This window comes from Motacilla alba, chromosome 11, assembly GCF_015832195.1.
Source record: "Motacilla alba alba isolate MOTALB_02 chromosome 11, Motacilla_alba_V1.0_pri, whole genome shotgun sequence".
In the NCBI taxonomy this organism is placed as follows: domain Eukaryota; kingdom Metazoa; phylum Chordata; class Aves; order Passeriformes; family Motacillidae; genus Motacilla; species Motacilla alba.
In genome coordinates this window covers 2,261,012-2,275,181 of record NC_052026.1, presented here as the reverse complement: position 1 = coordinate 2,275,181, position 14,170 = coordinate 2,261,012, and the positions used below count along the sequence as shown (strand labels likewise).

The 14,170-nt window shown below is 52.1% G+C and overlaps 1 protein-coding gene across 2 annotated transcripts in view; it reads right to left on the bottom strand.

The window, feature by feature from the left end:
• The window catches only part of LOC119705482 (WT1 interacting protein), an 83,959-nt gene extending 77,375 nt beyond the window's left edge, over positions 1–6,584 (bottom strand). The window contains exon 1 of one of the 2 annotated variants that reach the window (XM_038147962.1): positions 4,074–6,584. In XM_038147962.1, coding sequence (XP_038003890.1) covers positions 4,074–5,517 — 1,444 coding nt within the window. In that variant the 5' untranslated portion in view covers positions 5,518–6,584. Of the gene's footprint in view, positions 1–3,886; positions 4,034–4,073 lie in introns of those variants that run through there. The other variant, XM_038147963.1, reaches the window with a different exon arrangement.
• Positions 6,585–14,170: the final 7,586 nt, after the last annotated feature.

Below are 14,170 nucleotides of genomic sequence, written 5' to 3'. Positions count from 1 at the left end.
TGGGGAGCACCAGGCGTGGTCTGAGCTCTGTTCTGCATCTCAGCTGTGGGGAGGGGGGTGAGCTGGCAGCCAGGGCTGGGGGAGGCTCTGGATGTGCAGAGATGGGGAGGAGAACCTTCGCAGAGGGCACTGCCCGCACAAGGGGAGCGGAAGGACGAGGCTGAGCTGCAGACCTGCGTGTCTCTCTGGACTTGGCACAGGAGGCAGCTGCACTCCCCACCTCCCCAGCATCAGGCACCTCTTGCAGCTTTAGCAGAGGACAATGTGACAATTAAGTCACTTCTTGTGCTGGATTCCACCCCCGTGGCCAAGGTGAGCAGAGCCCTTTTGGGGGATGGCAGAGCAGCAGGGGCTGCCAGCAGTGTGTGCCTGCTGCCTGCAGCCCTGCAGCCACCCTGCACTGCTGAAAACACTCCGGCAGAGAGATCTGCTGCAAAAGCAGCAGCCAAACAGCCTAAGTACTCAACATTTCCCTGCCTGGCAGGCGACAAGCCACAGGTTTACACTCAGTCCCACAAGGATGCATGACTTGGATGATTGTGCCAAAATACAACTTTAACCTCACACTTTTTTCCAACACCTAGACATCAGACTGAAGTATTCTGCAAAGAAAACAGATTTTAAGACAGCGCCTGAGCTCATGACTTTCCAACACCCACCAATGTCCTGCTGACACCTCAGGATGAACATTCCATTTAAAAAACATTCCTGAAACAACTTTTACCTCACCTCATATCAATGTTCAGCTCAAAAGAGTTATGGAAACGAGTGAAACTACTTTTTACCTCACTTCTCAGCATCTGCCACTAAACCAAGCACATTTCCTAAACTGTCATACCTTGATGGGGCGTCTCAGAGGGTTGAGGAGGAAGAGGTTTGGACAGGGAATGCACAGGAAGGAGCCACAAGGGAACAAAGTCTCACAGCTTTACCCAATTCAGCTGCTGCCAAATGAAGGGTCTCGGCTTCCTGGAGCTCTGTCTGCACCCTCTGCCTTGGGTCAGCTCCAGCCCTCTCTTTGACAAAGATGAGTTGGAGCAACTCACCAATCCAGCCCCAACAACCCTCCCTGTTCTGCCTCCTTCTCTGCAGGCTTTGTTTCGGTCAGATCAGTGAGTGCAGGTGGCTGCAAGGTGTTGGTGGGAGCACGTGGAAGTGGAATGGTGCTGTGCCTCACCTGTGCCACTGGGCAGATGCAGAGCCTTTCTTTTGGCAGCACTGGCATCTTTACTCAGATTAAACCAAGGGTAGGAGGGCATCTTCCTTCTCTCTCCAGATGCACTGCAGCCTGGGAGAAGGAAGGGGAGGACGGAGAAGCTGGAGTAGTAAAGCACCGCTCCCAGCACAGCGCTGTCAGGCCTGCAGAGCAGCACAGGCAGACAGCTGGGAGCACACCAGACCTCAGGGCTCGCAACCCGCTTGGCTGGGCTCCCCAGAGCCCCTCTGGAGATCAGACCCTGCACTCCTTCCCCATCTCATATTTATCTGTCCCAGACTATGGGTCCCTCCTGAAGCAGAGCAGGAACGTGTGGGAGAGCAGCCAGGGCCTGCCAGCGCCAGCACCCTTGGGGGAACACTCACAAAGTGACCCACAGCCAGCAGGGAGGCAGGCTAGGGCTGCTCCTCCTCCAAGCAGAGCTGGCTAGTCCCTTGACCTCAGCTTCAAAATAGCACACTGCTCAATTTTTAATGTTACTGGGGGTGTGGGGGCAGACAAGAACAACATAACGACAGGACACAGAGCACAGCAAATACCTGGTGTCCTCATATCAGCATTTACTCATTAGACAATTGAGCTCAGCTAATTAGGAAGCAGTAAAGCATCTCTGTCCCCTCTACCTTGTCAGACCTATTGGTTCAACACTTCTGCTCTCCACAGGCACCAAAGAACACCCACCACTGCCTCTGGAGTGTGCCACTCACCAGCGCTATGCAGCACAGCTCACAGCTGCAGCATGTACAAACGGCAATGAAAATCAAGGCATTTTCCTTGCTTCCTTTTATGGAGACACCCACAGGTAAGTCAAACTAAAACCAGACTTCTCCCTGTTCTATTCTCACTCTCCCTCACTCTGACCCAACAGTGTGTGGTCAGCCCTGCCAGCCTCTCATGCACTGGCTCAGCCAAAACTCAGCATTCACCTACATGGATCATCTGAACCAAAAAGGTGGGATCTAATCCACCAGGATTAATCAAAACTTCAGCAGCTCACAGAAAGCAGCTTTCTCTTTCAAAGCAGCCTAGTTTTCTGGGTTTCGTCTGCTTCCAGGGTGGAAGTCACAGTAGTGGTCCTGGGTGCTGCCACAGCAGGAGCCTCCAGAGCAGCGCAGAGGCTGCCCAGGCCCAGGCACTGCTCATCCTGCCCTGGTGCAAGCAGGGGCACCTGCAACAGCCAAACTCTGAGAAACGGCAAAATCTATCCCCAACACAGATTCCCCACATTTGCTCCTGGAGCCCCTGAGTGCACCCTCAGCTTTCCCAGGCCACTGGAAACACCTCCCAGAGGCTCAGCTCAGGTAACCTGTTCTTACTCTTACATCTTATTCCTCAGTCTCCCACTGCAGACCGGGGGAATGTTGAAGGTAACATTTCCTGCAGTTCGTGGGTTACAAGCCCCACGCAGCTCCTGCATCCCTCTGAAGGGAGCCACAGCTGCCCTCAGCAGCATCCCTCAGCTGCTGAGGAGCATCGTGCCAGATGCCAGCACTGCAAAACATCCAGCGGGTGATCCATCAGCTTCCTTATCAGCCCCAGACGGATGAAGGAAGGCAGTAAGCACTGCATTCAGCCTCCTTTGTCTGGGCACAAAAGCTTGGAGAAACTCTGCCGCTGCAGTTTACAGAAAGGTTTTCCTGCTAGAGAGGTTGCTGCTCACTTAGCTACCTCCACTGGCTGGCCCAGGTCTCTCTCCTAGACAATGAAGGCAGCCCGGCAACTCCTTCCCTCCCTGCAGAGCACCCCAATGCTGCGCCAAAAGCACGCTGAGCCTCTCGGCTGAGTCAGCGCCCGAGGCTCCATCCTGAGCAACGCACCCGGCCGGCAGCACACAAAGCACGGATAGCCATTGCCTCAAAGGCCTCGGATGGGGCTGGCTCATCCGCACCCCCTCACCTTCGCTCCCTCCCCTGCGGGAGCTCGGACACCCCCACGCAGAGCTCTCGCTCAAGCAGGGAACGATCGAGCCGCTCCCGAGGGCTGCCCGCTCCCGCAGCTGCCGCGGGAGAGCCAGGGCAGGATCTGCACGCTCCGGGATCAGCTTTTCACAGGTGTTGTTAGCCTTTGCCATCCAGTACAAAGCAAGGCAGACAGGGGAGCCTAAGCCTAACTACTGTGGCTATAGAACACGAACGCTCATCCGCATTTCAACAACATACACATTTCAAGAAGTTACTTTTCTTCCATAAAAAAAGCAACAAAAATTTAGGAGGTGACCAACAGGCCCACTTAATCTCAACAAGGGCCGAGGGCTCCTCTCCTCCAAACTCCCCTGTGGTCCCAGGGAGGTCCCTGTGTGCTGAGCAGACCCTGCGAGGCCTCGCGGGGCAGGAACAATGCTGGGCTCCCCCAGGTACTCTGAACTAGCACAAAGATTCCATTGAACGAGGCACTAAGAACTGCTCCACCAGCCGTACTCATCATCTACAGACGTTAACACAGATTCGGAGCAGGATCGCAAACACCACATCCTCTGGGATGCTGGAGGCTAGCAGAGAAGCCTCAGCAGCCCATGAGGAAGGGAGACAAACGAGAGTCACTGTAAGCCCCGAGTGCACAAGCAGCTCTCGTCACACTTCAGACACTTTATCTCCCAGCCGCACGTGGAAAGGGAAGCATCACACATCCCGGCGAACCGCGTAAGGAAGAGACGGGATAGAGTTCACATACCGGGAGTGAACTATGGTGCAGGCGCTTCGGACACCAGTGTCTGTGGCCATGTGAGACTTCAGCAGGCACCTGGTCCAGAGCAGCCCCGGGCATCGCACACCCGCCTTCTCCAGGGCCGAAGCCGCCCGACTGGGCAGGCCCCGCACACCGCCGCCCTCCAGCCGCCCGCTCCCCCCGCCCCACTCACCGAAGTACTCCTTCTTCATGTGCATCTCCAGCTCCTTCTCCAGCTCCAGCGTCAGCGCCTCCAGCCGCCTCTCCGCCTGGCTGGGGCCGCTCTCCCGGCACGGCGTCACCTGGTAGGGGAGCTTGAATTTGGGAGCCGAAGCGGAGCCTTTGGTCGGGCTGTAGGCGTAGGGGGGCGGCGGCTCGGGGGCGCCGGCCGGGTGCTGGTCGTGCCGCGGCGGGGACTGGGCATGGATGCGGTGGTACACGTCCCCCAGCTCGGGCACGGCGCCGTCCTCCTGCAGGCCGGGCCCCAGCAGGGACGAGCGGGGCGACGGCAGCTGCAGCTCGGGATAGGCGCTCATGGAGCCCCGGGAGCTCCGCGAGCTCTGGCTGGAGATGCTGGAGCGGGGGCTGACCACGGCGGGGCCGGCCGAGCCGCGGCCCTCGGGGCCGCACAGGCTGGAGCGGGGGCTGGCCAGGGCGAGCCCGGTGCCGCCCGCCCCCTCGGGCTCGGCGCTGCCCGGCGGGCCGTACCTGGAGTCCGAGTAGCTGGAGCGGGGGCTGGCGGTGCAGGAGTACTGGCTGGCGGTGCTGGAGCGGGGGCTGGCGTGGCGCTGGTCGTAGCCCATGCTGATGCCGCTGGTGCGGTTGCTGCTGGGCTTGCTGCCGCCGCCGTCGTAGCCGGTGAGGCTGGCGCGGGGGCTGGAGTGTTTGCTGGTGTCGCTGGCCGTGCTGGCGTAGCTGGAGCGGGGGCTGAGGGCGGCTCCGTCGTACTGCACCAGGCTGGCGCGGGGGCTGCCGTACTTGTCCTGCCCGGGCACCACCAGGCTGGAGCGGGGGCTGGAGAACTTCTCGTAGGGCAGCGCGACCGCGCCGCCCAGGCTGGAGCGCGGGCTGGAGAACTTGCCGTGCTCGGCGGCGGGGCCCGGCGAGGCGGCGGCCAGGCTGGCCCGCGGGCTGGCGGCGCCGAACTTGCCGTCCGGGCCGCCGGGCGCCCGCCCGCCGCCCTTGGCCACGTAGCCGCCCTCGTAGGCGCTGCCCGCGGCGTAGCGGTAGCCCTCGGCCGAGTAGCGCTTGCCCTTGTCGGCGAAGCCGCTGTAGCAGGGCAGCGCCACCTCGGAGCGGGTGCACAGCCCCTCCTCGCAGCACGGCGGGCCCGCGCCCGGCTCGGCGGCGGCGCGGCCGTTGGCGCGGAGCGGGGCGGCTTTGCCGCAGGGGGCGGCGGCGGGGAAGCCTTCGGCAGGCGGCGGCGGCGGCGGCGCGGTGCCGTTCATCTTCCGGCCCCGCTGCTCCGCCGTCATGTGGGCGGCGATGACCCGCTTGGTCTCCTCCAGGTCGGGGTGCAGCACCAGGTCCCGGCGGCCGCCCCGGCCGTACGGACCCTCCGGGCAGGGCTCGTACAGGGACAGGTCCTCCATGAACTTGGTGGCCTTCAGTGCCATGTCCTCCTCGTACTTCTCCATGCTCTGCCGGAGCCCGGCGGCGCGGGGCGGGGAAGGGCGGTGAACTCTCCGCGAAAGCGCAGCCCGGAACGGAGAAAGAAAAGGAGTTTAAAAAAAAAAAAAAAAAGGCAAAAAAAAAAAAAAAAATCCCCAAATCAAGCAACACAAAAAGCACCCCAAAAGAAAGCCCCTTCCCGCGGTCCTGGCGGGGCAGGGGCGGGACGCGGCTCCTCGTCCGGAGAGCTGCGAGGCGGCGGCCGGGCTCGGGGCGGTCACCCGGGCGGCATCCCGCGCCGCGGCTCTGGGCTCGGTGCGGCCGGGCTGCCCGGCGGAGCGCGGCCGGCGCAGATGAGGCGCCCCTGTGTCACTTTCCAGCCTTAAATAAGTTGCTCGGTCCAGTCAATGGCGCGCTGCGCGGAGGAATTTGCGCTCGGCGGGTCCCTGCCCCCGCCGCCCCCGGCGGCCGCCCCGCGGCGGGGCCGCGGCCCGCCCGCACCCCCGGGCGGGGGCGAAGGCGAAGGCGGCGGCCGGCCCGGAGGGGCTCTGCGGCGCGGCGAGCGCGGCGCGGGGCGCGGCGAGGCAGGGACTCCTTTGTGTGGGGCAGGAATGCGAGGAAGGAGACTGGGCGCTGCGTCCCGCTGGAATGTAGCTAATGCCGGAGCCAAACAATGATTTTCCCCGAGTCAGTCAGGGAGAGGGCGGCCGCGGCGCTGCTCGGCGGCGGGGTCGGCAGCTCCCTCCTCGGCCGGGCCGGCCGCGCCCGGCCCGGGGCCGGCGGCGGGCGGTGCCGCGGCGGCGGCGGGGCTGTCACCGTGCCGGGGGTCCCACGCGGGGCTCGGCAGCCCCGGGGAGCCGCGCACGGAGCGCTCGGGATCCCGGCCCGGGGGGCTCCGCCGCCCGTGCCCCTCGCTGGAACTTTCCGGCAGGACCCGCGGCCTCGTCCCGCGTGGGGAAGGGGCGGCTCTGCCCCACCTGCGGCCGGGGCTCCCCCGCACGAACACCGGCATCGCTGCGGGGGCCGAGGGTCGGGAGCCGCCCCGCACCTGTACTGAGTCCCCAGCGCTGGCCAGGTGCCTCCGCTGAAAGGACTTGTGTTTGTAGCACGGCAGCTGAGGGTTGTTGCCAGTTATTTATTAAGTCTTAATAAAAAAAAAAAAAAAAAATAAAAAAAAGCGGCGCTAAGACATATGATAAACATATTGTGGCCTAAAGCAATCTGTGAGCTGACGGGAGTGTAAAAAGCAGCTACTGTGCGTGTGACTGCAAGAGCTTCATCTGTTGATCGGTGATGAACACCCCGGCGCCGCTTGCTATTTACATCTGTGTGCTCACGGGGAGGGATGTCAGAAAGCACCCCCTCAAAACGGCAACTGAACGAGACCCCCCCCAATACTAAACCGTACTGCACAGTTTTTTGGTTTTATTTTTTTTTTTGTATTTTGTTTGTTTTTTTTTTTTTTTTGCAACTGACTGCAGCTCCCTGGCAATCATTTGTGTTGATGGTCAGAAATGCTGACAAAGCCCTAAAACCAGGTATCTGACGGGTGTCCTTACACTGCTGGGTGCTGACCACCCTGCGAGGAGAGAAATATGGCTCAGGTTTGAGCTATAGGCACTCTGCTGTGCCAAGAACATTTTATTCTGTTATCAGACCTAATTAAACATTAAAAGCAACTGTGTACTCAAAAAGGTCCCCAGCGGTGGAGGGCAATTGATTGTCAATCTGTTTTCTTGCGTGTGCAGGGGTGGCAGGAAAAAAAATCCAACAAACCATGCAAATGTGCAGAGCAAGACCTGAAAAACAAACCTGTTAGGCATGACAGAGGTAATCCACGTCCATGTGGACATACATAAGCAAACACCACCACTCTTGGGAATCAGGTGCTCTTTTCTGTGTTCGTGTCTTTCATTACACTTTTTGCCCATCTCCTAAACAAGCTGTTTCCACGTGTGGTACTTGTGGAACAAGTTACAAGTTACATTTCACCCGCAGCCCGCAGGTGTGTGATGGTGGAAGGCACCTCTGCAGCAGGGTGTCCTGGTGCAGTCCCTTGCTGCTCCTGCTTCCGCGGGGACCAGCAGCAAGCATTGCCCAGGGCATGTGCCCCAGCTGTGAGAGGGATCACAGCAGCAGCGAGTCCCCATCCCGTTCAGCCACAGAGCCGGGGAAAGCTGCCAGCACAGACACGATCTGTGCTGTCAGCCGTGCCACACGGACACATCCCTTCCACGAACAAAGAGAGCTCCCTCCCACTGCGCACATGGAGACCACCTTTAACTTGAGGCTGCGTCTGCCCCACCTGGGATGAAGTTTGTTTGTGGCAGTGGGCATCTCATGACCTGCTGCCCTCCAGTGTACTGCTGCAGAGCTCCTTCGATCCTTCCTGGGGCCTGTGTGAGGCTGTTCTCTCCTGTTACCGACTTAGCACCACTTAGTGTCTGTTTTTGTAAGGTTGTCTTCCTGAGAAACTGGGAGAGGCTCATGCACAGCTTGAAAGGTTGGCCCGTAAGAGCACATGTCAAGAAAATGTACTCTGTTTAAAGGGCATCTTGTTTTATTTTGGGGGGGTTTGTTTGGGTTTTTTCTTGTTTTGTTTTTAAATTCTTTTGTTTGTTTGTCTGGTTGTTTTTTTATTTACCCATACAACATCCAATCTGACAGAGTGGGTAGGACATGCTGGGAAGCCCTGCCCACGTGCTCATGTGAGGAAGCATTTTGGGCAGGTATCCTTATGGCAGGATCTGCAGAGCTGTACAGCAACAGTGTCCTTCTGTAGCTCTGTCCTTCTGAGCCACAAATCTGCCCTTGCTCCGTGCTGCTTCTGCTGCCAGCAGGTTTCTGCACTAAGTCTATTGGTACTTGAGTCATGAAAGCATGGACTTTGTTGGGTTTGAACTCATGGGAAAAACATACCGGGGAATCTAAGGAAACAGCCCTTTTTAGTAAGCAGTGTGGATCAAATGGTAAAAATCACTTACTTTTACTCTTAGAAAACTTATGCTTGGTGAATAACATCCTGGTCCCGTGCTCCCATCTTGCACCTGCTGCAGGGGCAATGCTTTTGGCCCCCTCTTCACCAAGGAGTTGTTCTTCTGTCACACACAGGAAGAAACTCACATTTATCTGCAGTACAGCCCCAGGTGTGGACGATACAGGTGGAATAAATGTGCTTGCAGTGGTACACAGCACACACAGCACTGCTGCATTGCTCACAGAGGACCATCTGTAGCAGGCTGTGCAAACAAAGACTGGAGTTAAAGCTGCTGTTGCTGTACTGAGTAGCCCCATCGTTCTCTTCACAGTTAGATACAGGAAAATCCAAAATACTGGGTAGTTACAGCTTGACAATCCTGATGTGGTTTTCTCCCTACCTAATTTTCAAAACACTTGCTTAATTAGGGCAACCAGCAGTAACATGTATATACTGCAAAAAGACTGACACTTCTGCAACTGAGAGCACAAGAGCTGTGGGAGTGTTATTAAATCTGAACTTCATTTCATGGTTTGGTGTGGTTATCCTTAGGCCTGATTTTAAGTTATCTCAGTAAATCAGATATTAAGGAAAGCCAGGAAAGCCAGCTGCTTCTGTTAAATAAACTCCATTGCCTAAGACTTCAAGGGAGCAAAATAGCCAGGTGGAGTTATTGATCTGTGAACATCAGCTGGCCGGGCCTCCCAGGCAGAGCTCTCCTGTTCCTGTGACTGCCAGCACCCGAGCCAGCGGCAGGGAGAGCCCCGCGGCCGGGCGGGGAGAGCTGCTCTGCTGGCCTTTGCTTCCTCGAGCCACAAGCAGTTTATAACCAGCCAGGCAGTGAAGCTGTCAGTGTAAGAACTCCCCGTGGAAACTTTAGCTGGGGTGAAGACAATGGCAAAAATCCCCCGACTTGTGTTGTGGTGTGTGTGTGTTATATCAGACCTGACACAATGCAGGAGGGAGTTCCTTGTCTCACTTCATCAACTGAACAATCTGAAGCTGCTCTGCAGATTTGCCTACTGAACTGGATGCTACCTGCTTTTCTGCAATTCATTTCTTTGTCTCCAGCATTAAGAAATCAATGAAATTATACCTTGACATCCACAAGATAACTGTTTTCCACTTTTAAAATTGATCAGTTTCTTGGTAAGGAACATAAATGATTATTCTTTTATCTCTGGTCTGTTTTAAGCCTGATGAAAAAAAAAAAAAAACAAAACAAAAAAACCAAACCCAAACAAACACAAAACCCAAGAAAAGTTGTGAAATTAATTAAAAAATTATGCTAAGAAGTGTTTGTATTTTGGGATGGGAGACTGAAGCTTTGATTTTCTTTGAAGCGGTAGCTGTATTGGGTTTATATTGGTTTGTTTTGCATGTTTGGATGCTGTATGTTAATTTGTGTTGTAATACTTTTACGTATAAGCCAACATTTTGGAATATGAAGTTTGGATATTAATATGTATTTGGACTTGAGTGATTTGTTTGCATATCACTCTGTTCTGATCTGTATTTTAAAATTATCATTTGCAGTTGATCGCAGCTTCTAAAAATTGCAATTCTAGAGTGTGTTTTAGGGCACCATCTTCTGGCAGACAGCACACACTGTATTTGAATGGCTGCCCTCGCTAGGCACAACTATTTAAAATATTTCTGACTAACACCACTCTGCAGGCTTACAGGTCATTTCTCATTCTAAATCTGCAATAAAACACTATTTAACATTTTTTACATTCTTCTTATTCACTGCAACTGCAGCTATTCACTGTGCTGCACAAACATAGCTCGGGACAGACCCTGTAAAATTCCAGTCACAACAGGCGCTTTGTGAACGTGCTGGGGTACACAGACAACATCTGTCCAAGCGCTTATGATTAATGCACCATGTATGTATCTTATTTCTTTTATAGCTTCATCTTCCACTTCTCTTACATATTTCAGATTATCCCACTTCTGTCCAGTGCAGTTTATGGGCTCATACTTTGGAGGCTGCCCAGGGCACTGGCCATAATTCCTTGCACTCACAGGACACAGTCACTGTATATTCCAATGCAATCAGTTAGCAACCACTACATTTGCAGAAATCCATCATTTACTTGGCCAGCTCAGTTTGCAGTGCACCCACTTAGTACTTTTAAGGAGGTCTGAAGTTATATAGCTTCTGATTTCAGAGACTTGGAGGAGCTACACTTTCTCTTGATATGATAAAAAGAAAGTCCTGATTACTACTCTGCAAACCTTCATCCAGCAAAGGAATCAGAGAGCATCAGTGCACTGAATAAAGGACAGAAACACTGCATGAGGGTCAGGCTGCCAGACACATGGCCCCTTCTGCTCTGGGGGTGAGAAGTACCAGCCTGACTGTATGTGCCTCTTCATACCCATTAAAGAAATGAGGCAGGCTATGAGCACTGACCTCCTGACCTGGCAGCACAACACTTCAGCTGTGATGAAAAGGATCATTTCAGAAGGAAGAGGACATTGGTTTGTTGAGAACACCAGTTACATTTACATTGTGTTGTATTTTAGAGGTATCACTTGTTAACTGAAACTGATGAACAAGTGTGCAAGGATAAAACTGCTCCGTAAGCGTAACTAACCCAGTCTGGTCTCTGCATTCTGCATCCTCTGCACTCCAGCTTGTAGCTCCTCTCCAAATCCCAATAATGCTGCAGTCCAGTGAGCCCTGCGTCCCACAGAGTCTGGCCCTGCGCTTACCCAGCAGTAAAGGTGTCAGTCCCACACCTCCAAAGCCAAAGTGCTGCCACAGAAGCTTCTGGAGGTCTGTCTCTTCTCCAGCATTGCAGGGCTGGATTTGCTTAACCTTTGCAGATATCTTCAATGGCTGCTGAAGAAGGACTGGCAGAGCAATTCCAAAAGTATCTTCTCTTTTGGAAATTGTTCTGCAAACTTCTAACTTTTTCTCATGAGAGTGAAGGAGACTGCCAATGAGAGAGATACATGTATCTAAACAGCAATTATCTTCTTTCAATATAACAGACATCAAGCTATATCTACAAGTACATGTAATTACTTCATCCTGCTCCTCCCTTGAAAGCATCAAGGCCTCCAAATCAAAGCATTGCCTCTCCCTTATGTACATTTATCTGCAGGTATAAGCTTCCTGTAGTCATTCTGCTTAGGCACTAGCCCAGAAACAATCTCAGGCAAGCAAAAAACAGATAACTGACAAGTGTACAATTTGCTGTATAATCCTGATCCTAGTTCCTGCTTTCTTGCACATTCTGTATTTTAGATGCACAAAATGGAGGGCTTTTTGTCATTTTAGCTGCAAAGAAAATAAATATGTTTACCACAGAAACAGAACAACACCAAATCTATTTCCCTTAATTCTGTGTTTATTCAGTTTTCTAACCCAATTTTAAAATTTTGGGGCAGTAGAATTATGGCTTGAAGCAGATATCAGTGGTATCTACAGACTGAATACAAGCTGGTTTTATCTTCTGAAATCTAATAAATGGTTAGCAAGAGGTCTTTGTTGTAAAGGTCAGAACTTGAAATGGCACATCAATCTGCTCCCAGCTGTCAGAGGCAAGAGGTCAGGAAAGGATGCACCTCTCTCTGTGGTTCAGCTATGGAATGGTTTCATAAAGGAGAGCTAAAATGTCACACAGAAACACCACAAACACTAAATGGTCACCTACAAGTTGCAGTGGCTCTTTAGGAAATGGGCTGGCACAGGGCTGTCTGTCACCAGGGTCCCAGAGTTCTTTCTCCTGAATGGTTATCATTTGCCTCATAAAGGTGATTCAATGCTTTGGGAATTCCTTCACCCTCCATCAGAACAGCTTAATGAATCTCTGGTTAACTGCTGTCAATCATTAATGGTCAATATTCCTTTCCATGCTCTGCTGCAGAAAAGGGATGTTGAATTAAAAGCACGTACACTCTTGAATTAAAAGCTGTTGAATTAAAAGCAGGTACATTCTGTAATAGTCTGTATTTTCTTGTCCATACATGGCACTCAAATTCACTAAGTAAATTAAAAATGCAAGCATCAAGAATTGTCTCTGTAAAAGCAGCCAGAAAAGCTTATCTGCATTAGAGAATGTTGCATGAGTATAAACAAACAACTTGAAAACCCTGTGTGACAGCAGGGCTAATTTATATCACTGCAAATAGCAGTTTGTAGACTGATTTAATGAGCTGGGCTCCAAAATTGTTAGTGAAGACAGAGCCTACATTAGGTTGCTGAGCCAAAGCACTGGGAAGAATTTCTCCTCCATTTTAACATTTAGATCTTGTGCCTTGCAACAGTACCTCCTTCCATATGACCATTCCTGCTATTATGAGTTGAACAAATTGTCATTTGAAAAATGGAGGGCTTTTTAATTACTTGAAAACTTAATAACCACTTCAATTTTTATTTGTTTCTAAAGAGCAAAGGAAAGTTTAAGTTGGAAAATTCTACTTTAATACAATGTGGGTGACTAGCAGCCAATTAAGGACACATACTCCACCAGTTCTGAAAAGCAGCTTTTCATTTTGCACAGCAGCAGTTTGCATTTAGTGGCTCGTTCTGTAGTGCCAAACTTCCAAAGCACAGACCAGAGCAGCCAAGAGCTGTCCCATGTTCTGTGGGAGCAGCCTGTGGAAAGGAAATACATTAAGAATTCTTCACTTCAAAGTATGTGACAGGAAGGGTCCAGGAGCATTCTCAGGAGCATTACCCAGGTACGAGCAGCACAACTGCACCTTCTAAATACATCACCAGGACATGGCTGTGCAGCTCATTCTGGCCCTTCATGCTGCAAACCAAATGATGACACAAGGTGAAGAACAAAAAACAAGTAATGACTTGAGGAGCAGCCAGGGAGACAGAATAGAACCCCCCTGCTTTTTTTCACCCTTGAATCTGTCAGTGACTTTTCAGTCCAGCTCATAATCCACTCAACTTCCAACTCACACTCTCAACTTCAGTAAAACCAGGTTACCAGGATTATACCCTCTACTGGTATTTTTAAAAAAGTTATTAAGTGAAATAAAGGAGTAATTTTATTTTTAATAAAGCTTAAAACCAAAAGATGTCAGCTTTAATTTTTGGAAGATGTCATCAGACATTAAATTCTCATGCTTCAGCTGTTTATGGCAAGAAGTTTTCCACTGTAGCACTGCAATCCTTTCTCTAACATCTTATTTACCTCTTTACCTCAGTCTTCACTCCTGCCAGCCAAGAAGCAACTCACTCAAAAGGATTTCACTGTGAACTATTATGCCTCCAAACAAGCCACTGCATATGACTGTTACTGCCTAAAAGAAGAAAGAAAACATTAATTGCCTCATAGAAGCTGTTTTGCACAGCACTGGCAATTTGAACACAACGATGAGCTGGCCTTTGCTTTTTTAACATTCTCCTGTAAAATTCACATTTGCTTTACAGTTCACTCATTGTGCAAACTGTAACAGACTAAATCTTGCTGCTCAACTGCTGTGCTCTGTAAGGCTCACTGCACACTCACCTATGACTGGGAGCAGTTTTGGGTCCCTGGCACAAAAGTGGGAGATTCTTTTGGTACAGTGACAGAAATGGCCAATTAATGCATTTTGAAAACCAACAGTGACAATTCTGAGAGTTACCAAGACAAATGCAGTAGGATTTAAGACACCGATTCTAAACATGACACTTTTGTCCTCCACATGAAGTGCAATGTATAATCAGAGCTATCTTCCTTCTGAAG